The 24,809-nt window shown below is 40.2% G+C and overlaps 1 protein-coding gene across 2 annotated transcripts in view; it reads left to right on the top strand.

The window, feature by feature from the left end:
- Window positions 1–24,809, top strand: part of syne3 (spectrin repeat containing, nuclear envelope family member 3) — a 62,743-nt gene that overhangs the window by 11,428 nt on the left and 26,506 nt on the right. For both annotated transcript variants that reach the window (XM_031321449.2, XM_035994987.1), the window contains exons 5-14: window positions 3,930–4,085; window positions 6,112–6,471; window positions 9,414–9,550; window positions 10,285–10,459; window positions 14,457–14,639; window positions 17,125–17,268; window positions 18,544–18,678; window positions 20,124–20,285; window positions 21,090–21,262; window positions 22,828–23,353. In XM_031321449.2, the coding sequence (XP_031177309.1) occupies window positions 3,930–4,085; window positions 6,112–6,471; window positions 9,414–9,550; window positions 10,285–10,459; window positions 14,457–14,639; window positions 17,125–17,268; window positions 18,544–18,678; window positions 20,124–20,285; window positions 21,090–21,262; window positions 22,828–23,353 (2,151 nt within the window). The remainder of the gene's footprint in view (window positions 1–3,929; window positions 4,086–6,111; window positions 6,472–9,413; window positions 9,551–10,284; window positions 10,460–14,456; window positions 14,640–17,124; window positions 17,269–18,543; window positions 18,679–20,123; window positions 20,286–21,089; window positions 21,263–22,827; window positions 23,354–24,809) is intronic.

Below are 24,809 nucleotides of genomic sequence, written 5' to 3'. Positions count from 1 at the left end.
TCAACTGTATGGCTACCATAGTGGCTACCTTACCTATAGTAAGCTTATCGTCAATGTTTTAAAATTATTTTCAGACTTATTTTAATTTTTGAAAAACTAATTCTGAGGACCCCCTAGGGGTCACGGACCCCATGTGGAAGATGTCCAATAGGTAGCTTGTGTGTGTGTGTGTGTGTGTGTTTTGTATATTCAATTTATTTAACCTTTATTTATACAGGTAATCTAATTGAGACGCAGGGTGTCATTCTCAGGAGAGACCTGTTTGGGACAATACACAACATCAGTTACAGACAGACAGATTACAGTAGTACGTACAAGATTTACCAAATAGTATATACAATATTTAAACGAAAGTGCCAAGTAGACTTAGAATACTAAAAGCAAGAACAAGATTCCAAAGATGTTTTTTTCCCAGCGGGATCAAGCTGGACAGGTTTAGATCCTGCTGCAGTGTATTCCAAGTAGAGGGGGCAAAAAAAAAGAGAAAAAACCTTTTTGCCAAGCTCTGGCCTGGGAGCGTAGGCTGTGACTGCAGTGCTTGTGGGACATGTAAATGGATAGATCAAAATGGATTGAACTGGAGTAATTATAAGTCATGTACTGTTGTTTGTGCATGTCAGTGATCAGAGCATTGCACCCAGTCTGTGACAGCTCTGCTTATGCTAGTGGAAAGGATGTATGGTGCGTGGGCTTGTGGTTTATGTGAAAGTGCACACAAGTTAGCTGGTAGAACATGCGTAGAATAATACTTTAACAACACTTTAATAACACTCTGAGCAGTAGAGGAGAGAAGACAATTTAATGGATGAACTAAAGAAATACTCGCAGGAAGAAAATTAGAATGAACCATGCAGTGAAAGGATGTTAATCTAAAACAAATGAGGAACAGCTTCTTTGTAACAGGAAGCACAGAGCTCGAGAAACACTGTCTGCTGCGATGCCGGTGGCTTGAAATAGAGACTGTCATTTTTATGGCTGTCCTGGACTAAAGAAGTTCTTAGTCGACTAACACTCACATGATTTTGTCGACGAATCGGTCAGTTGATTCAATCGACAGATCTGTGCGCTTTGAGTGGCCGTTAAGACTAGATGCGCAATATAAATGCGGTCCATTTACCATCTGTAAAAAGTTTCTCCACAGAGAATCATGCAAAAAGCACCACTTTAAATACTGCGTTTAACAGAAATGTACTCATAAGTTTTTTGGACATAAATTTATCAGCATGAAAGACTAAAAAGAATGACTAATCGACGAAGACCAAAACACACACACACACACACACACACACACACACACACACACACACACACACGTATACAGTAGGGCTGGGCAATGATTCAATATGATAATTTATCGTCTTTCAATGGAATCGTATCGTGATGAAATCATATATCGAGACATTGTGATATAAAATCACGTTGATAAGAACAAGCACATACTAACTCACAGTCAGTATATAGCTGGAAAACAAATATTTATTTTTTCTGTATAATTTCACTTGAAACTGTTTACCACATTGTTGATGATTATTTATCTAAAATCTCATTGTGAAAAATATTTATATCGATATTGATGTGTTTGGTCAACAATATCGTGATATCTGATTTTCTCCATATTGCCCAGCTCTAGTATCTCTACTCCCTAGAGGAGATTATGGTGCGGTGGAAGCTATCTGGTTTGCCGTATATGCGTAGGATTGGGCATCAAGAACTAGGGATGTCCCGATCAGGTTTTTTTGTCCTCGAGTCCGAGTCATTTGATTTTAAGTATCTACCGATACCGAGTCCCGATCCGATACTTCTATAATATATAAAAAAAGAATAAAGAAGAGCGAAAAAAGAGATCCAGGATGTTCCTTATTTTTTATTTAATTCACCTTATTTTAACATTCAACAACTCTGTTAACAAACAGAGCACTTCTGTTACATATCTCACAGTTTGCTATGAGACATAAGACATACTCGCGCTTTCTGCTTCAAGCTGCTTCCGTGTTCTACTTTGCCGGCATTTAACCAATAGCGTCTCTGGAACAAAGTGATGTCATGCCGCACGCGTTGCTGTTTCTGTGTGGAGTCAAAAGGGTCTAACTCTGTGCCACCGCATAACTATAGATGTGTTAAAAAATAATGAGAATATATATACATATATATCCGAGTCCTGATCGGGAGGTAACGTCCGATTCCGATCGAGTCTGAAACCACGTGATCGGGCCCGATTTCCGATCACGTGATCGGATCTGGACATCCCTATCAAGAACCGGTTCCAACTTGGAATAGTTTCAAAAATTACTCGAATTCGAGTCCGATCGGTTCCAAAATTATCACACGCAAGTTTGGGTTTCCGTGGCAGCCAGCGTACTTCCGCTTGCTTGTTGTGTTGCAGCCACGGAGCACAGTAAGCGGCGCTCTAAAATGGCTTTATTTTACGTTGAAAAAGCCGGGTAAAACTGTAAATCACCATTGAATCAAAATAACAAAAATTTGTTTCAACTCCACCCCTCAAAGAATCGGAATCGAAAGGAAGACTCGGAATTGAAATCAGAATTGTTCAAATCAAAACCATGCCCCACCCTACGTATGCGTGTGATTGTGTTAGTGGGATTCGCATTATATTTGATGTCGAGTGACATGTTAAGTTAGGGCTGGTTGATTTTGGGAAAAAATCATAATCACACGATTACTTATTGACTTTTGGAAAGATGTTGCATTAATTGAACCTAAAAAACAGTGAAACTGTTAAACAAATGACCAGTGAAAACACCTTGAACTGAGAAATGTCTCCTTAATATTGTTCCTGTTGAACCTTTTGAATTCCCCTTCAGAACAAAAGACAAAATAAGAGTTTAAACTAATTGTTTTTTTGCGATTACATTATTTTTGTGATCTAAATCATGATCACAATTTGATGAGTTGCACAGCCCTGCGTTGAATCAAAGTGAGCATACAGTGCCCACAAATCAGCGATCCCTTAGTTTACATTTACAGCAATCATTTCAATCTTTAATTCATGTTTACTTGTGTACTTTACTCTTTCTATGAGCAAGTCCCTCAGCCACACAACTGCACATACATTTGAGGTTAATGAAAAGCGCGATGATATTTATTCTGTATATCTATAAGCAAATCCAGATGCTGCATAGGGAGAGATTATTGTTTTCAGAGTTTCAGACGGGAATGATTAACATTCAGAGTGGAGATACTGTTGGATTAGTCAACAGTAACAAATGCATGCCCGCTGCTTTCCCCGTCCATGAGGCTGTCAGATTTTACATCCACATCCATCTTTATGTACCCACATTGGGGCTGTGCAATTAATCAACATTGTAATCGGGATTTGTATGTAAACTCCTATTTTGTCTTGTGTTCAGAATGGAAAAAAACCAACTTTCAAACGGGAAAAGTATAAAGGGAAATTTCACAGTTCTGTGTTTTCACTGTTGATTTAACTGTTTCACTGTTTTTTAAGTTAAATAAATGCAACGTCTTTCCAAAGGTCAACGAGTAATCGTGTTAAATATTCGTGGTTTGTGATTATGAGGTTTTTTTTTTTCGTCCATAACCGAGCAGCCCTAACCTACATCATGCATTCACGTGAACACACCATCTGCTGGCAAATCTGCACTTTTGACTCCAAATGGGAATGTTGTGATTTAAATAACGCTTTGTGTACGGGATGATGTTTTCTGAAAGCGCCTCCCGCCTCTGAACTCTCTTTTTGGTAATCTCTGTGTTCTTATCTAAAATATCAACGTGCTATCAAAAGTCTTGTAGTTGAGATAACAGACAACAGATCTCAGTGTCACAGGAGAATACAATTTCACTTTCACGCTCCTCGCTCAGATGCACAAATATGAAGTCTGTGATGTGTGCTGATAGATGTTCATTGGTTTTGAACAAGTGCGCTGCTAAATATTCTCCTGCTGTGCTAGGAGCGTCTGTCACTGCTTCAGAAGATGGCGGAGGAGCACCAGACGTACCAAGGCTGCGTTCAGAGGTTCCAGTCCTGGCTGCTGTCAAAGACCAAGGAGCTAACTGATCTGATGGAGAGGGAGGATACAGCCGAGAACAAGCTCAAAGCCTTACAAGTGAGACGCACTAAAGCGGAATTAGGAAGCTGCTGTTTGATCTCTCAAAACCTTTTTTTATTTAGTCTTTATCCGTTTATTTTCAGCAAGAAATGGGAGAGAATTCTATTTGGATTTTGAATAAATATTCCCAGCTGTGTGACATGCATTTTTGAACTCCAATAGTACCAACCAAAGGGAGAGTAATTATAATTATCCTCATGGTGCCGCATGACATCAAAAGAGCATAAAAAATGGATCCAATAAGAGTGGTCTATAGCGGTGATTCCCAACCCCGGATACTTGGAGCTAAAGCTAAAAGTATTGTCTAGGCGGCTGAAATGCTTAGCTAAAAGTACTGACTAAATGATTGAAATAATTAGCTAAACGTAGTGGATAAATGGTTGAAACTATAGTAGTACGATTGCTGACCAAACCAAAGTAAACATTGACAGACCAACTGCCATGCTTCACTTGTTTGCAAGCCATGATGTCTCTCTCTCTCTCATGGGTGGGCCAAGTTCTCTGGGCGAGCAAAGCAGAGAAAGGGGAGGTAACCTTTCCCCTTATGACATCTTAAGGAGAAGATTCCAGATCGGCCCATCTGAGCTTTCATTTTCTCAAAGGCAGAGCAGGATACCCAGTGCTCGGTTTACACCTATCACCATTTCTAGCCACTGGGGGACCATAGGCAGGCTGGGGGAACTCATATTAATGTTAAAAAATCTCAAAGTGAAATTTTCATGCCATGGGACCTGTAATCAAACTGTATCGTTTAGACAGAGCAGGCATAAAGTATCCTAAAATCTAATTATAATTATTAAAATCGAATTAGTATATAAGAAACAGAATTTGTCTTTAAAAAGAGAAAGGTAAAGTAGCAGACAGTGTTGAGTATGACATAACTGTTGTTTTGCTAAGGGAATTAGTGTTGTAGAAATTATAATCGATTGGATGCAGTGAACATGAATAAATAATAGTACGTTGACCGTGTGAGCTGTTAGACTACGGGTAATTCCACTACTCACTGTTTTTACCTGGCCTTTGTTATCTACTGGCCTTTATTTTAGTCGTCACAAATATTTCATGTTATAGAGAAATACTTTTTGATTTGAAACCAAGATGTAAAATATATTTCCAACTTTACCTTTGTTATCCAAGCCAACACATAGGCCTATATTTCTTTATGGCCACTTAACCACTCTCAAAAAAAGCTAAGGTAATGAATAAGTAAATTAAAAAAAAAACAGCATTTGTGTTTTTAAAAAGATAGAGAGCAGCAGAGTGGTGAGTCTGACATGTCTCTGTTGTTCTGCTAAGGAAATTAGTGCTGTAGAAATTATTATGAATTAAATGCAGTGAACTCCATGAATAAATAATAGTGAGTTTACCGTGTGAGCTGTTATACTAAGAGTGATTCCACCGCTCACTGTTTTTACCTGTTAAAGGGTAATTTCGGGTTTTTTTCAACCCTATTTTCCTATGTTTTTGTGTGCAAGTGACTGATGGGAACAACAGTCTTTGAAATTGGTCCAGTATTAAGCGTGAACGCTGTAAGCGGCAGACAGATCGAGCTGCAATGTAACCATTTGGGGCAAATGTGCATCATGCATTTGCCACTGACGACGGCGATGTAACCCGCTAACAAGTGATCCACCGTTGTGATACACAAAACCCTGGGTTGAACCTGAAGTTACCTCGTTAACGTCAAATCTTGCTTCGTAGTACAGGCCTCTGTTGGGTTTAGCGAACGCAATTTCACGTTTGTTTTTATGTTTAAAAAAAAGGATCTTACTCTTTAACAGAAAGGTCGACCTCCTTAGAAATCCTTTCCATAATGTTGTCAGACACTTAGAATATTAATCTGAGCCTGTCAGTGGCAAAACGAGCACTTTTTCTATACCTTTATTCTTATTCGTCACATACACACAGTACAATGTAGTAGAATTGAATTACTGCATTTAAACCCAGCCTAAGTATTAGGAGCAGTGGACAGCTCCACCTACAGCATCCATTGTAATGTTTTCTTCCTCTGCCCCTGTGCCAGGTTCTGGACGACAGCGTGGCCGGCGAGGAGAAGACCCTGCAGCATATCGAGGGGGTGGCGGAGGCGGTGCGGGGCAACACCTCTCCCTCCGGGGCGGAGGTGGTGGTGGAGGAGGCCGAGGAGCTGAGGCTGGGCTGGCACAGGCTGAGGCAGGGCCTGTGTGAGACGGAGGAGGGCCTGCGCTCCAACCTGGACTCCCACAGTCAGTACATGGCCAGATGCCTGCGGCTGGGAGAAGACATCGGCCACCTCAGGGTGCTGCTGCAGGGGCTGGATCAGGAACTGGAGGAGGGCCGCGAGGCCAGGGACCGCACCGAGCGCACCGAGGAGCAGATGGTGGGCCAGTGGAGGAAATACACCGTAGGTTTTTCTAAACTTATCAGCAGTATTATAAAGTTTAGTGGAAATGTAGTCTAGATGCAGGAAACCTATTGTGTTATATGTATTGGTGGATACTAGGGTTGCACAATATGAGGAAGATATGCGATAAAGAACAGTTATTAAAGAGTACTCATTTCTGCATTTCTACTGCTTTCAGTGTTCTGCTAAAATACAACAACTTGCATGTTGAATTTAAAACAGATGAAAGGAAATTTCCAACATTTTTATTGAACAAATTGATAGTTGAATTGAATATAAAAGGCGCCAATAAAAAAACAATGACAGTTGCATTTTAAAGTGCAGTTTTCTACTGATATAATCTTTCAACTAGCACAAAAGATCTCTAAGTGTCTTCTGCGATGTGTCGCAGCCTTTCGCAATGTGTTTATTGTGCCATTTGATATCATGATTGTGATTTAAAAAAAAAAAAAAAAAGCGATATATTGTGCAGCCCCAGTGGCTACTCAAGTGATGCAGGAACCTGTGAAGTATTTCTGCGATGTAATTCTCATAAAGTTCTGTGTCAGATGAATCTTGAGAATGCAAATACACCGAAAAGAAGGTAAAATTATCAGTGACAGTTCTGGAGATATTACGGTCAGGTGGATGTATAACATATATGACTTGCACTGAGAGTGTGTAGGAATTAGGGCTGCACAATTAATTTTTTTTTTTTTTTTTTTTCAATGAAAATGAGAATAATGATACAAAAATGATCATTCCCCCCAATATCGTGAATCAAATCGCAATCGCAATATCACTAAAAAATAATCGCAATTAGATATATTTCCTAATATTGTGCATCCCTAGTAGGAATACTGTTAAACTGCACACCTCCAGTTTGCAGAAGCAGACAGGACTACCAACAAGGAAGATAAGCCTGACCAGAATGGGATTTTTGAGTTTGCGACCAATTTTAGAGGCAAAATATTCACCGATTACCAATATGGCAGCATATAGTGAATTTTTGAGAGCTGGAATGAAAATAGACCTTTTCTATGTGGATTATGGATAAGACTCTGCAAAGATACTCAGAAGGCAGCTTACCTAAACAAATAACTTTATTAAAGAATATTTACCATTATTATAGGGGGGGGGGGGGCTACATTTTGTCCCCACTGGGGATAAAACTAATTCAGCAGAGGCAGGGACATGTAGACCAGAAAGGGGGAAATCCCACACGATTTTTTTCTCACGAAGTGTAATGTTTATTGCACGCATGAACCATGACAAAACCAAACAAATTGGCAGTACCAAACATAGATTTTTTTTTTTTGCCACCTATAGCACATTGAGCATCACCACAAGCCTGTAAACACAGAGGCTTCAATGAATTAAGAAAATAAAGTACATACTGGCCATTTAAGTACAGTAGGCTACCAAAAATAGTGACATATAACACATTGAACTAAATATGGCCCTGATACAGGCTCTATCGGAACTCCTTGAACATGTCTTTACATAATTAAAATATGTCAATCAACATGCTACAGCTTCAGTCTCTAGAGAAATGGAGTTTGTCAATTGCCAATTTAAGTACAGTATCAAAAACGGAATGATTTCTTAACACACTCTTTAACTGCTTGCTTTTCATGTGTTCAGCTGTCCTATCAAAAAAGAAAAAAAAAAAGTCATTTCAAAATTGAATTGCGAACAGGGGTGAATCACGATTAATTGTGCAGGCCTAGCGCCCTGACATGATGACTCTTAACTGGATTCTTTTCTCCATCACAGTATATTTTACAACCTTATCTCACATGCCTGACGCACTGGAGTCTTGCTGCCCTGTCAGTGAAGCTGCTTTATCACTTTAGTGGATCCACTGAATTCCTCAGATAGGTGTGGTAGAGTCACAATCTCCTTATGATTTCTATCTGGGTCACTCACACTGCGACACATGCCACATTCATCCCTCTCTTTGTCTTTGTCTGGCAAACCGCTGGCTATGGATTAAGAAGCAGTTTTGTATTGTGGAAAAGTGGGAAATGAACGTGGCAAACTTTGCCTCTATGGAGTTTAGCTTTCATATGTTTTGATGTACATGTTTGCAGGATTAGAAAGAGAAACCTACCCCGTGGAGCTGCTTTTGTTGGGTGTGACTGGAACGCTAAATGAGCTGTTGGACTCAACTGTCTTTCATCTGCTGCAATCTAGACGGGCTGTCACCTCACTGCGACAAAACCTGTTTTTACTTTTAGTTTTAGACCTGAAATGGATTGTAAACAACTCCAGTTTATCTAAATTGTTAACATGCCATTGTAGCTGAAATAATTTACTACTGAGAATTGGCATAGACAGTAAATGGTAAGAAATGCCAAACAATTGTATAGAACATGCTCCAGTAATGGCCCTAACCGTAAAGAAAATACAGTTTTATTGTATTGTTGTTGAAAATGCATTTTGATGTTTTGACATGAAAAAGAAAACTGTAACTCTACTCCACATGGTCAGATATTTGCCAAATTTCACACATTTGATGAGAGTCCCGGCCTGAATACATCTACAGAACAATTTTGAATCATAGTCATATCGCCAACAGAAATGACAGATTCTGTCCTTTAATGTCCTTTTCCTAGCAGGTTAAACATATCCAGTAAAGCTTTTGACTTTCCATCAAACGGCGTTCATGTGGTGACCATTATTCGTCATTATCAGTCTATAGATGCTTTTTCTATGGCTGAATGAATGTATTATTGTTGGGTTTTTATTGACACACTCCGCAGTCGTTTTTCCAAAGGTTTGTTGACATTTTTGTAGTTCTTTCAGCCAACAGAGAGATATTGTGTCTGCCAGGAATTTCCTATAACTTCAAATCCGAAGTAACACTAGCAGGCTGACTTTTTGACTATTTATGGTCTGAATGGTATGATATATGATATGAACAGCTCACTTTGCTTGTGTTCCGTGTTTTTGTCTTGCAGGGTGTGAGGAATACTCTGGCAGGGGAAGAGTCGCAAGTGGAACTACTCAAGGCTCAGCTCAAGGAGCTCTTCAGGTTCTCGGAGGACTCGCGCCACCTTTCAGATGATGTCCTGGCTGTTGTCAAAGAACATCAGAGGTCTGTGACAAGAATCCTACCATTGTTTAAAAACCCTTGAAGTCAAAACCTTGTGGGACACTACAGATGAAAAATAGCCTTTAGGCCAATTCTGGCATTTTAAGCTATGTACAGTATAATCATGCGTTTTATTAATTTGCACTGTCCCCTTCTTAAATAAACTGAATTGGATTGAACTGTGGCCCACATGTGGCCACATAATACCTTTTTTACGTTTGGATGAATCTTCAAATTACATCATCGCCCCAAAATCCTGGATTTGAATAAAGTCATTCACTGGATTACGTGGGGGGGGGGAGGCACTGTACGGCTCTAAACAGTCTCAAAGGAATCTAAAGTAAACCAGCCAAGACCTCTGAGCTCAGCCACGCAAACTACTGTAGTAAAAACATGAAGGCTCCGTAATCTCAACCAGCATGAACCAAGGCGGCCCACACACTTTTATTATTATTATTATTATTATTATTATTATTATTATTATTATTATTATTATTAACTCCCGTAGTAAAAACCTATTATAATACATCCACGGTGACGACAGCACATAACGCTAGCTTCACTCCTTCCGTTTCTATTCTTCACAATAAAAGCCCAAATTAAACGGCTAGTTTAAGTTTGTCACACTAAATCCATGCTTTAAAACAACATTATGTAACTATTTTCCCTTAAAATAACTTTATAACCAAAATGTTGTTTTGTCTATGTTGCATATGTCTCGTGTGCTCATGTTGCAGTGTGAAATGCAGAGTGACGAGGCTGTGTTCAGAGTCCGAGTCGGGGCTGAGAAACATTCTCCAGGATCCACTGCTGGTCTACTCACAGTGGAGCCATATGGTCTCTCAGGTTCTGGAGGCTTCTGCTGAGGTTACTGACTTCTCCCATATCGCCATGTTGGTCCAGACTATGGAGGTAAAACACACACATTTCCTGAAAGAAGCTATAATGATATTTTTTTTTATAATATATACATAATGTGTAATGTGAAGGGGTGTTGCCAGTGGTGGAAAAAAGTAATCAGATCCTTTACTTAAGTAAAAGTACTAATACCACACTCTAAAAATACTCTATAGATACTATACTAATATAATACTATAGATCAATATCCTTGCTTTCTCAGTTCTCAAAAATACTTGAAAAACTCTTTGTCACAAGGATGGATAATTTCATTGATGAAATTAAGTTATTAATGGACAGTCAATGCATGTTCAGATCAGGTAGATCAACGTCTATGGCACCAATGGAGTTAGTAGAACAATTAATGAATTGTATTGAAATCAAAAACTATGCAGTGGGGATTTTTATTGATCGTAAAAAAGCTTTTGATACTGTTGATCACGAAATACTACTTCAAAAGATGGAAAGGTATGGCATCAGAGGGGTGGCCTATAACTGGAAAAAAAAGCCACGTTGAAAACAGGAGTCAGTTTGTACAAATTGGTCATCACTGGTCAGTGAGCCTCAACAGTTCCTGTGGCGTCCCACAGGGGTCAGTATTGGGCCCAAAACTGTTTATCCTTTACCTTAATGACATTTGTAAAGTATCACATTTACTACAATTTTCTGTTTTTGCAGATGACACACATTTTTGGTTGTTGGGATGACTTGCAGCACATGTTGGAAATGGCCACAAAAGAAACTAATAAATTCAAACTTTGGTTTGATTCAAGTAAGTTCTATTTAAAACAAAATTAATGTTATTTGGAAATCATACAATAAATACAGATGTTAAAATAGTAATTGATAACAAAATAATTGAAAGAGTCTATGAAAATAATTTCTGGTGTTGTACTTGACCACAAACTGTGCTGGAAGCCCCACATTAAATATCTGTGCACTAAGGTGGCCAGGAGTATTGGTATATTTTTGTTTAAAGTTAAACAAAATGATTTACCATATAACATACAGTGTTTAAAGATAGAAATAGGGGATGTCTTCTAAGAAGTACGTTCATATTTAAACAACCTCTTGTGAGAAATACTGTTAACAGCGTGTGTATTTCAGTGTGTGAGGTGACCTTGTGGAATGGACTGTACAATGAAATCTAACAGAGCCCTAATATTATACAGTTCAAAAACCGATTTAAAGAAGAAACCAATACTTGAACAATAAGACAGGAAGAGAACTAAACATAGGAATTGAATGGTAATGTAAGTGTATTGATGTACAGTGTGTTCTAGTATTGTGTGGGTTGTTGTATGACCTACAATTTTGAATATGCATATATATTTGTTTTTGTAATAATATGATATTGTGAAGTAGGGGCAGGATTATTATGCTTCTGCCTGCTTCTTTTCAAACTGGAATTGGATTGATTTGAATACGATTGTGTTTTATGTTTGTGTTTTATTTTATTTATACATTTTTTCCTCTTTTAAAGTAGGTTGATTGTTCCAGACAGACAGACAGAACGAACGAACGACATGCAGAAAAATCGTCACATTTTAGAAACTGGAAACAATCCAAACAGTTGTGTGTAGGCCGTTATATTGTTGGCTAGTTTAATTTATAATAAAACATCATGTTTTATTCAAAAATCTTAATTTGTAAAGTAACTAGTAACTACAGCTGTCAGATGAATGTAGTGGAGTAAAAAGTACAATATTTCTCTCTGAGATGTAGTGGAGTAGAAGTAGAAAGTAGCATGAAAAGGAAAGACTCAAGTAAAGAACAAGTACCTCAACATTTGTGCTTAAGTGCAGTACTTGAGTAGATGTACTTAGTTACATTCCACCTCTGTGTGTCGCTTCATAGTGATGAACCTACAGAGAATCATCAGCGGCACAACTTGACTTTTTTTTTTTTTCACTTTGCTTTAAATTTAGCCTCCCCGCGCCTTCCTTGTTATAACTTTGCCCGCACACAAAACAACCACATTATAGGCCGAGATACATGATGAGACTATGGCTTTGCTTTTGTTTCAGTTGTTGTTGAAACGTTCTGGATTCAGCCGAGGAGATCAATTGACCGACGGAACACGTCGCATTCTTGCTTTCATTGGCAGTCGGATCAGGCTCCTTAGATCTAATCTTAGATCACCCCTACTAATTACAAATCAAACCTATTTGTACTGTGCTCCAACCCTTTCTAAATTACACAGAAGTGGTTGCCACACATCTTTGATTTTATGTCTGAAATACATACATATTTTATGGAACTGTGAGAGTTATCTACAAGACAGAGAAAGCTAACAAATCTGATTGAAGTCTGATTATGTCTCTGATGTCAGGGAATTTTACAATTGGGTCATCACAAATAAACTGTAATTCCCTTCCTTATATACCTCTTAAAAAAAAAAAAATATATATATATATATATATATATATATAGTCTCTAAAGTCACTATAAAAATATATAAAGTAGGGCTGTGGAATTAATCAAATTTGAATCGCAATTTTGATTTTGGCTTCTAACGATCACAATAAAAATGTAATCGAGAGAAACGATTATTTTGCACATTACGTTTTGCAAGTAAACTCTTTAAACTCTTGTGTTCTGAATGAAAAGAAAAAAAAGTTCAACGGGAATAGTATTAAGGGTAGTTTCACATTTCCCAGTGTTTTCACTGTTGATTTGTTGAACTGTTTCACTGTTTTTAAAATAACAAAAAATGCAACATCTTTTCAAAAGTCAATGAGTAATCGTGTTAAATAATCGTGATTCCAATATTGACCAAAGTAATTGTGATTATGATTTTTCCCAAAATCGAGCAGCCCTAATATAAAGAGGTATGGTATTTGTTAAAAAGGAAAGTTAAAACCCAAAACGCAGGCATACCACGCAAAGAAGACCTACACTGAACAATTCATCCTTAAACTCAAAACTCTGTGGCATTCAGTTCAGTTATGGCTCAATTTGTTGCATCAGAGACAGTGGGAGCTCTGACAAGTTCAGTTCAGAAACCTGTTCACAGGGCATCTTTGTTGCACGTCAGCCTCAGCTTTCTCACCAAGCTTCTCTCTACGGTTACACAATCACATAAAGCAATGAGGGGATAAACATTGTCACGTAATACATTGTCGTGAATTGGGATGCACTGTGTCCCCAAGGCTCACCAAGGAAATAAAAGTAAAAAAAGACAGACGGAAAGAGGAGGGCGATAGCAGGTCAGTGCAATAACATACCTGCTATCCCCCTGCTGCTCCCACATCCCTGCCTTCTAAAAAAAAGATCAGAAAGATTTATAACTCTCAATTTTAAGTCTACAGTCAAATGAATTTCAAAGTCAAAGTTTGTGTAAGAGTTGCGTCACTGTGGCAGTACTGAAGTATACTCATAAAAAATCTGTATGAAGTTCTGAACGTAATTCTGTCTGGAGAGATTTTCCGAAGTTGAACTTAAAATGCGTGAGTAACTATATTGATTTGTTTATAAAATTAAAGTAAATGCACTTATATCCATATTTGCACAATCTTTTTATTTTTTGTATTTTTCTTTCGTTTGTATAAGGGGAGGACACAATCTATTGTAAGTACTTTATATCTTTTGTGCAAATAAACCAAACTAGACTCAACTATGTCAATACCAGCAGTGTAGCATTTAAAGAAAGGTTGCCTGAATAAAAGATCCGACTAGTGCCCTTTTCACACGGGATTAGTATCATCAGGGTCCCACCTTTCAGCCCATATCCGTCTTCGCGAGAGGGATAAAAATGCGCACAGGAAACCATAACCTTGAAAAAAAATTATATATGACCCCGCCAAATCACAGACATGTCGATTCGCACAGGACTAATATTTTTACAAGACCTCGGTGTTCGGCGAAATATGGTCATTTGTGGGAATTTTTACTTTATTGGGCAATAATTGATTATGGTCTGTCAATGCGGAATTGTGGAAATGCAATGATTAATTTCAACACCACTGCAACCGACTTGATGTGTTCTCCTTTTTGGTCCTTTTTGTTTCAGCGTCTGCTGAAGGACAGTGTCCAGCTGCAGGAGCGTTTCAGTCTGCTGCAGGTGAAGGGGGACCTGCTGGACTCGGTCTTCGGTCCCGAGAGGTCTGACGGCTTGCAGGGCGAGCTGAGTTCTGCCGTCAGGAACCGAGAGCTGCTGCACACTCAACTGCTGCAGAGGAAGAGCAGGCTACAGGTACGGACACGCTACTGCCATTCATTTGTTCAGTTCATCTTATTCACAAAAGTCAAAGACAAGTACAGTCATAATGCAGATATGTGAAATGGGACATCTTGGTTAGCTATTTGAAGCTTGTGTAAAGGGGCCCATCTTAAAGGTCCCATATTATGCTCATTTCCATGTTCATACTTGTATTGTGGGATTCTACTATTACATGTTTACATACTGTAATATGGAAGTCAATCAGTTTCATCGGATTTTGAAAGAAAAAAATTGAATTTCTACTGAATATTTATGCATTGAAATTACGTATCTGAATTGTTTTGCCTCTTAATGTAACTCTTCAAATTTGTAATTGTAATGTTAAAAAAAAAAAAACTCAGCCCATCCACCTGCACCACCCTCTTATTTTGGAATTCAGCAAAATAAAAAATAAATAACTTATAGAGCTGGCATTTTAGTCAAAAACTGTGCTTACAGCGTTACGTTGGCCAATGTATTCTGTGTCGTTATTTTCAAAACTCTTTTTAAATGTGATATTTGAAGACATATCTCGATTGGTTGGTTTTTAGTCGTGGGTCCTAGCAGCAGTCACATTATGAGATTTTTACCCCAGGAGATACTTTTTTTTTCTTTTTTTTTTATGTTGGCTGTTTTTGTCTACAAAGCTTTTAAAAAGTATTAGCATTGCACTCCTATAGCATCCTCCTATATCCTATATGCCACTGGGCAGCTAGCAGGTTGAGAATCAGGTGTGTTTATGCTAGTAGCAGCTTATGTAGCCTGGAGCATCCTGCCTGCATCCGAGATGAGCAGCGGGCTACAGAGCTCTGGGACACTTAGTTCTAACTCCACACCTCCAGATTTCTTTTCTTATCAAATGTGAAGTCTTCAAAACCAACCGACGCAGACTCAAGTGACTGAGGACATTTATCAGACTTCACACACCTCCCCCTCTGGAGACACTAAAGCTTTATACGACTCTTTCACACACGCGGCAGAAGTTCCAAACACCTGGAAATCAGTTGAAGGACAACCAAATATTTTATATTTCTTGTTTCTCTCACGGTTGGCAACTTTCAGAGCACATCCTGACAAAAAGTCAATGTTATTAAATGAAATCTAAAATAATATTTCCAAATAGTGTTTGAAAGAGGTGGTGATGGCGCAGTGGATATGACACATGCCTTTGGTGTGGGAGACCCAGGTTCAATTCCCACTGTGATACATCAACCAACGTGTCCCTGAGCAAGACACTTAACCCCTAGTTGCTCCAGAGGCGTGTGACCTCTGACATATGTAGCAACTGTAAGTCGCTTTGGATAAAAGCGTCAGCTAAATGACATGTAATGTAATGAAAGACATGTAATGTGCAGTAATAGTTTAGAAGGCCCAAGCTCCTTGTGCTGGATGGTTTGTTTGTTTGCTTATTTGTTTCATACACATAAATACTAATCACACTGAAGAAATATAAAATATCTGAGGGTGTGGGAGAAACCACATACCAAACTCAAAATCTCTTTTCATTTATTTGTTTGTTTGACAGGCACAATGCTCATTAATCAACAGCAAAGTAAGTGTCATCTGTTGTCCCTGGTCAGTTTTAAAAATGGCAACCTAAAAAAAACAACGTATTATGTGTGATTTAATTACAGTCATCACGTAAAAGCAACATACACAGACCAACATTCAGACAGGCACAATACACAACAACAAGTAACAACACAACATATCAGATAAAGACAGCAACTAAAAAACCAAGACAATCTGCAGGCAGGCAGCAAAAGTCAACAGGCAGTCAGTAGTCTAATGTGTACATATCTGATTATCTATAAGCCATTTCTTCAGCTGACCAGTACAGTATTAGTGTTCTAAGTTTCATAAAAAATGTAAAAAAGAGAAACACATGTAGTAGTAGTTGCCATATTTACAGTATAAATAAACCGTTTCTAAGAGCAATCTTTTTTTCCTCCAAATCAAATGTTTTAGACAGCAGGGCACTTCTAAGTCTGATTTTATTCATAGAAAATGGCACAGAGGAATCCATTAAATGTACATTTTCATTCAATTCAATTTTATTTATAGTATCAAATCATAACAAGAGTTATCTCAAGACACTTTACAGATAGAGTAGGTCTAGACCACACTCTATAATTTACAAAGACACAACAATTCCAGTAATTCCCCCAAGAGCAAGCATTTAGTGCGACAGTGGCGAGGAAAAACCCTTTTAGGGAGAAACCTCAGACAGACCCAGGCTCTTGGTAGGCGGTGTCTGAAGGTGCCGGTCACAAAATAACTCCACGAAATTCGATTGAAAACTGACCACGGGATGTTTTTGTACAAAAGACTATTTTGGAAATGTGAATTGTTAACAAAATGTGAAAACAAAGAGGACATCCTCCTCATACAATGCTTCACCATACAGTCCGGACATGACCGGCTGTACAACAACACTTGATGATTCATTCTTTCTCTCTCCCCCCCCCCCCACTCTCAGGGCTTAATCTCAAGAACCAAGGACTTTGGTGACGCCGCAGAGTTGATTCGCTCGCGGCTGGCCAGCCACCGGGACCAACTGGTGGCAGCTGACGGCCTCCAGCCTGACATCCTGGCTAAGAAAAGCCAGTCCGACCAGTTCAGGGTGAGTTTAATCCCAGACTAAACCAGGGCCAAGTCAGCCCAAATGTGTGCCGGAACACAAGAGGCTCTGTGTACACTGTCACATCGTAGCCTCCATCAGCTCAGGCAGATGAATTTAAGTCAAGTGTTATGCAACTTCTCTAAAGTTACAGTAGATAGCCACAGTGAGAAGATCAGAAAATTACTCTTTTTGCAGTGTAGGCTTTATCATATTCAAAAAAGTCAAAGACGCTAGTAGGGCTGGATCCGAATATTTAACTGTTCAGACGTTCGTTCTTTGTGTAGTTTTTCAATTCCAATTTTGGGATTCGAATGTTTCTTCTTTCTTTTTTTACAGTACTGTAATATAGTTGAGACCGATTCAGCTTTTGGTGAAATGCAACCCTACGTCACGCTGCGATGGCCAGTCATGTAACCGCCGATCAGACTTGTGTTTTGAGGCGGTGTGAGAGTCCCGTACAGGAAACAGGAAACATCACTGCCTTTATCGCTACCACCAGAAAGTTTTAAAACCCTATGAGGGTAAAACACAAAACACAAGAAGCACTGAACTGCCCAGGAGTTTGTGTAACAGCTGACGGTTTCCTAAGTCCCTCCGTCTCTTTTCTTTCTCTCTTTCTCCGTGAAATGAAGCTGCCATCGAGTGCAGTCGGAAATGTCAAGATCGATAAACGATCTGACCAAAAAAAGCATTTGTGAACTATAAAGTCTACATCTGCGACATTGGGGGGTTAAATAAAAATAGCAGGACTTTCCCCCACGGCGGCCAAAGTTTTGAATATTCGCTGTTGATTCGTACCGAAGCTTCGAAGCACACAAAATGGTATTCGGGACAGCCCTAGACACTAGTGCTTGATGGAAGGAAGTTACACTGTCTGATCCATAACAGACAACATGAATAATGCCGTGTGTTTAAATTACTACATTTGAACACTTAACATCACAGTCATTTGTGATTGAATGCTGTGGTGTTATGCTTTTTGCTCCCTTCAGGCAGCCACTGGTTTCAGTTAATTTCAGTTCACGATGAGAATCGACTGCAGGGCCTTGAAACTTGGGTTTGGTAATCACTGTGAACACTGTGTGTTGTCAAAGTGATTACATTTATTATAAACGATTGTGCTGAAATTTTCAAACTGAATGTTGTAGTATCTACAGATTAGATGTTTTTTTTTTTTAAAAGAATGTTAAAGTGTTGCCTGAACTGATAGTTGTGCTTTGTTGTGTTATTTCCCTTGGCCTGCTGTCACACTGTGTGTCTTGTGTGTGTCCTCAGGTGATCCAGAAGGACCTGGAGGACTGTGAAGCCCACATCGCAGCGTTGGAGACGCTGGTCTCGTCCAGTCAGAGCAACAGGACTCAGTTTGAGAGGCTCCATGCTGACTGGAAGCATTTGCACAAGGCAGCCAGGGTAAGACAGGAGAGTGGTTTCAAATGGATAAAGTTCTGACTCATTTGTTTTTCACATATGCATCTTCAGGGCGCATCTATCAAGTAAATCCACATCCTGTACACACAATACAGCAGCAACGCACACACAGACCAGCGAACTCACGGAGCAGAAGAGGCCTTCATGTAAAAACAAAGCCAGCTGAGCTTGCGTTGCAGTATAAAGTTTTGTAAAAAGCAATATGACAGAACAGTTAACGGCATCCAACCTACTTCTGTTGTTATTTACCTGGTTTGAAATGGCGTTAATGTTCACACAGTGCTGTGTCACACATACACAGTGCTGACGCTAAGAAAACTAAGCCCATCGTACACGTCTCTCCCCAGCAAAAAGCCTCTTAGGAGCCCTCCAGAAAGTTCAGGTACTTTCTCCATTTTCTAGTATAGACATCCAATCTGGCAAACCGTTTCTATGACATTTTTTCAAACGCGGCTACCCTAGCCATCTCACAAGCCCACTCCTGGATTGATGGCACCCTTTTCACTGAAAACTATCTTTTCATCAGCGCATGTATTTCCGCAAACTTCAGTTTCACCAGTCAGTCCTGACAGCTTTCTACAAATGTTTCATTAATCGGGAACCACTGATCAGTATTTACAACTGAAGGACTAGACTAATAGGAACACAAATAGCCTCAGACACCACTCGCACACTGTACAGCCAATACTACCCTCAGGCCACAGATACAGCTCACTCACTTTCAGGACTAAGAGAGCCATGTCGAGTTCCGTGCCTACATCCATTTGACTCATGAATAGTTGATCTATTTATTTATTCATTTATTTATATACACATTTTAATATTCTTCTTAATGTTTTTTTTTTTGTATTGCCTGATTCATGTGTTGTGCTTTGTGAGTTTTACCTACTGATCACTGTTGGACTGCTGCTATGTGATGTGTGTGGTATATTGTGTTGTGTTGCTGGATATGTGAACTTTATACAAATGCAGTTCCTAACAGATAAATAAAGTGAATTGAATTGTTTCTCTCTGTGCACACTGTGGTAACCCAAATGTGGCACTTTTGCTCACAATCCCTCCACTCACCAAATACTGTGTGATTTCATCCAAAACATACTGCCAGCATGATTCTCGAGTAAACTGGCTCCATACGAAACAACATGGCACCAACACTGGACCCTACTCAGACTAAAAACTGATATATATTGTTTCCAAAGTGACCGAGTACACTGATCTGTTACAATGAAACAGTTACACAGGGCAAAACAAACACCGAGGATTTATTTTGATGTCTTGGTAAAAATGAATTTTACAGTATTGTAATGGAAAGTTACTGTTTGCATAGTGGCAACTGTTTGCAGATATTTCCAATGCATTCCATGCATTTTTAAATGTTTTTTCCCCAGCCGCTGACAGTCCAGCTGATCTGTTTCTTTTGTTTGCAGGTGAAGCTGCGTGAGAGTGAGGAGAGCATCGCAGACCACGAGAGCTTTCACGACAGCCTGCTGAACATAGAGAAGTGGCTGATGATCATGAAGCAGAAGCTGGAGTCTTTCCACAGCCCCTCGGGAGAGTGGAGCACTGAGGGCCGCCAGCACGAAGCTGAGGTGTGTGTGTGTGTGTGTGTGTGTGTGTGTGTGTGTGTGTGTGTGTGTGTGTGTGTGTGTGTGTGTGTGTGTGTGTGTGTGTGTGTGTGTGTGTGTGTGTGTGTGTGTGTGTGTGTGTGTGTGACTATATTTGTGGGGCCCAAAATGCTGGACCCCACAAGGTTAAAGGGCTGTTTGAGGGTTAAGACTTGGTTTTAGGGTTAGAATTAGGTTATGGTTAGGGTGAGGGTAAGGGTTAAGGTTAGGCATTTAGTTGTGATGGTTAAGGTTAGGGTAAGGGGCTAGGGAATGCATTATGTCAATGACGGGTCCCCACAAAGATAGTGAAACAAACGTGTCTGTCTGTCTTGTTTTACAATCAGCACTTTTTAGAGAAAAGTATTCAGTCTTAAGGCCTTACTTTTATATTACTGTAGGATTTGGAAGGGGGATGTACACATTAATGGATATAGGACAGTTGCCAGTTCTTAAATAAATTGTGGATTGAGTAGTATGTTTTTGTTTTTGAAGATTATGTTTTGGGCTTTTGTGTTAGTTAATAAACTGTTTCTTCACTAAGAAACTTCAGCTGGATTTACAGACAGACATGTGACATACAGTATAGGTGTGCTGCGACTGCTTACTAAAAGTAATGAACCATGTGTCAGTTTTGAAATACTACCTGTACAATGATGTTACGCTGTATGAAATGGATTCATGGCAGCTGCATGAGGATTGCTGCATGATTAAAAACAGTCTGGCTGTTGAGCCTCCATAGCTGTTGATCCCCTCTCTGTGATTAAAGTGCCATGTCGTTGTCCACAGAGAGCACTGGGAGAGTTTCCAGAGAAGGAGCTTCAGCTGCAGCAGATGGAGGTCCAGGGTCAGGGGGTTTTGGAGAGGACTTCAGAAGAGGGACGGGTCCACATTCTGCGAGACATAAAGCGCCTACGCGAGTCCTGGTTGGCCCTGTACAATATGAGTCTCAATCTTCACAGGTACCTGAAAAAAGTATGAGTTGTTTTTTTTGCAGTTTGGTATGCTAAGTATGTGGCGATGGTAAGCAAGACTATCACAAAGCTCAGTTACAGTCACAAGTCACTCTGACCTGTTTTGTGTAAAAAGTCTGGACGAATCGATCAAACAAAGTGTGAATATAGTGCACTTTAAAAAAAAAAAAAAAAAAAAAAGGTACAAAAGATGTATTTATTAAGTACAGAGGTGAGGAAGAAGAGTGAAAATCTCACTGATGTTAATTGTGCTTGTTTTTTGTTCTTTTTCTTAATGGCTAGATGAAGTAGGACGAACATGTAATAGTATTTTTGTATTGTATGAAATGGTCTGTTTGATTTATCTTGTTGGACTGTGATTTCGTTGTGGTAAAGACTGGGGGTAGGACCTGATAAGCCTATGGCTTCTACCTATCCCTTTTCGAATGGGCCTAGTGTTAAGTTGAAATTCAGTTTTTTTGTTATTCATCATTTTGTTATTAGTTTATTTATTTTAGATATAACCACACAACCAAAAAAAAAAATGCAAATGTGCCTAAACTCAAGACGTCAAAGTACATCTCCCAGAGCACAACAAACATACCATATAAGGCTACTTACGTCCCAGTCACGTGGGGACTCCCCCACACCTGGCGTCACTTTCACAGGAGGGCGCAAAGGCTGTCTCCACACACAGCCGCTCAAACCGGAATGACACGTGCCCTCATGCAAACAAATAAAGCGCTCAACGAAACCAAATTAACTCAATGGAAACTAACTAGGAGTAATTAAAGAAAACCACAAACAGGTCCTGGTTTTATACTCACGGCAAACGAGTCCCCAACATGTTACGACCGGTTCACAGGCCACAACAAAAAAGGGAAATGCACAGCCAACTTAATAATAACCAAGGTGATATTTATTAAATAATAGTTCAACAGTGGTGCATGTTGTCAGTAGCTAACAAAGGAAATAACTAAACATAGAATGAAATCATGATGGTGCTAGGTGAAGGGTATGCTGCACACTGGTCTCGGGGCGGGCGGGGTTAAATAGACTGGGAGGACTGGCCAGAAAGACGTTAGAATGAGTGAAATAAGACACGTTGGGGAAGTCAAGCTATTGTTTTTGTATTACATAGACACATTTTTTGAATTGTAAACATGATGTTTCATATCAATACTTGAATACTTTGTTCAACAGTCAGATTTGTGTTTGACCACTTCTTGAATGTTGCTATTACATTTAGTTACCAAGGAACCAAGTGTGGTTTGAAACCTCTATGTCTGACAGATTCATGGTAGAAGTTTGGCCAAAAAATGTTATCAGGTCCAGTTACTGTTTACAAAGTTCCCAGCCACATTTCAAATTGAGATTCTCTTGTCAAACTTCTTGTTGACAAGAGAAATGCTGTTTCAAAGGTCATGAATAACCATTCAAGCTCAGTCACTGGAGTGATATTCTCTCTTTCTGACCGTCTGCTTATTGCTGCTCAAAGTTGTATGTCAGAAATTCCAGGGGATGACCCGGTGAGTTATGAAAACACTTAACTTCTCTCTTTCTTTCTCTCCCAGACTGCTGAACAGCTCCACAGAGCAGACAGAGACTGACTTTTGGAGCGTTGGAGGCCTGTCTGTAGATGGCCCATCCCTAACAGCAAAGTTTAGTCTGGGGGAGGGAGACAGTCTGCTCAGGACAGGAGGCTCCAGGAGCCAGAGAGGCCAACAACAAGACAAGCCAGCTGAGCTGTATGAAGACTTGGCTGGCTCTGCACCTGGAAGAGGAGGAAGCCTGGAGGGACAGGCAGCAGAGGGGGTGATGACAGGGCAGGGCAGTTTGACCCAGGGCCATGGTGAAGGTCTCCTCATTCTGGCTGGACAAGACCATAAACAACTCAGTCCATCCAGGACAGGCAAGCACAGTGGACGCTCCTTTAAAGGAGACCAAGTAGATTCCTCTGCCTGGGGCATTTTCAGCAGAGCGAGTCAGAAAGGTTCCAAAGACTCCGTCGCTGATGGAAGCTCCAACAGTGATGAATCAACAGGGGGCAGCAGCAGCATCTTGGCCGTAGACAGAGGGGGAACAGCTTTAAGCACAAAGGTAAGCTTTGGTGAGGGGCGAAGAATCAGAAACTCAATGTTTATAGTGTCAAATCATAACAAGAGTTATCTCATGACACTTTTCAGATAGACCACACTCTAATGTTTACAGAGACCCAACAATTCCCCCCCCCCCAAGAGCAAGCATTTGGTGCAACAGTGGTGAGGAGAAACCTCGGACAGAACATCAGAACCTGGCTCTTGGTGGGCTGCCATCTGCCGCCGCCGGTTGGGAGACAGATATAGGGTTGGGTACTGAAACCCTAAATGGCTGGTATCTACCGAACACAGAGTTTGGTGCCTCGTCTTGGTGCCACTTAAATGCCTGCGCTGCTCTCTGGTGCTCCGAAACGGATGTTACAGGCAACAGAAGCACCACTGCACATGACACTAGTTAACATTTCATGTGGCAGCAGGTAACGTTAGCCTACCCTTAGCTAGTAGCTGGCTTAAAGGCATACTATGCAGTTTCCATTTTTGTCAAACAGCTACCCCTAGAGTCGCTGTGGAGTACTTGTATTTAACGTTACTGTTGTAAATACCACTCACGCAGAGCTGTCTCTGCACTCACGGCCTGAACCCCTCCCCCCTGTAGGACTGGTCTTATTATCAACAATGGATGGATCAACAACTTCGTAGATTAGATTAGATTCAACTTTATTCATTCATTGTGCAGAGTACAAGTACAAAGACACCGAAATGCAGTTTGCGTCTAACCAGAAGTGCAAAGTACAAAGTATAGGCAGGTGGTGGTAAAAACTGACATACAACAAGCAAGCGCAACAACATACAACATAGAACGCAAGCAAGTTTACTCGACATGTTGGTAAAATGTTGGGAGTACAGTCTTCAAGTTGGCCTTATTAAAGTCTCCTGCGATTATGTGAACACCATCGCGTTGGGTCCGCTGCTGTTGGTTTATATTGTCCAGCAGGAGAGAGAGCGCCGTGTTTACATTGGCGTTGGGTGGAATATACACAGCCATAACGATCACTACTGTTAGCTCTCTCAGTAGAAAAAAAGGCTGGCATCTTACAGACATGTACTCGAAGTCAGGGGAACAGTGTTTCTCTATAATTGTCCCGTTATTACACCAGTTCTCATGCACGTGCATACAGAGCGCGGCCTGCTAGCTGCATGCTAGCATCGGGTATCCCCGGGTGAAGCCAGGTTTCAGTGATAATCAAAACACAGCAGTCACAAACATAGCGATTTCCAGCGAGTTGTAATTCCAAGTCGTCCGTTTTATGCACCAGGGATCTGGCATTGGAGAGATAGAGGCTCGGTAGAGGTGGCTTGTGTGCTATGCTAGCTTTAGCATAACACCGGACCTGCGGCCCTGCTATTCCTCTCCCTCCTCCGTCTGCGCCGCCTCCTAGACCGACAACAATCCACGAAGAGCCCGGCGGTCTCGCTGTGTCGTCTGGGATGTTGTGCGTATAGTGAAAGACACTCGA

Source organism: Sander lucioperca, chromosome 18 (assembly GCF_008315115.2).
Source record: "Sander lucioperca isolate FBNREF2018 chromosome 18, SLUC_FBN_1.2, whole genome shotgun sequence".
Taxonomy (NCBI): Eukaryota; Metazoa; Chordata; class Actinopteri; order Perciformes; family Percidae; genus Sander; species Sander lucioperca.
This window is presented reverse-complemented; position numbering and strand designations above follow the sequence as displayed.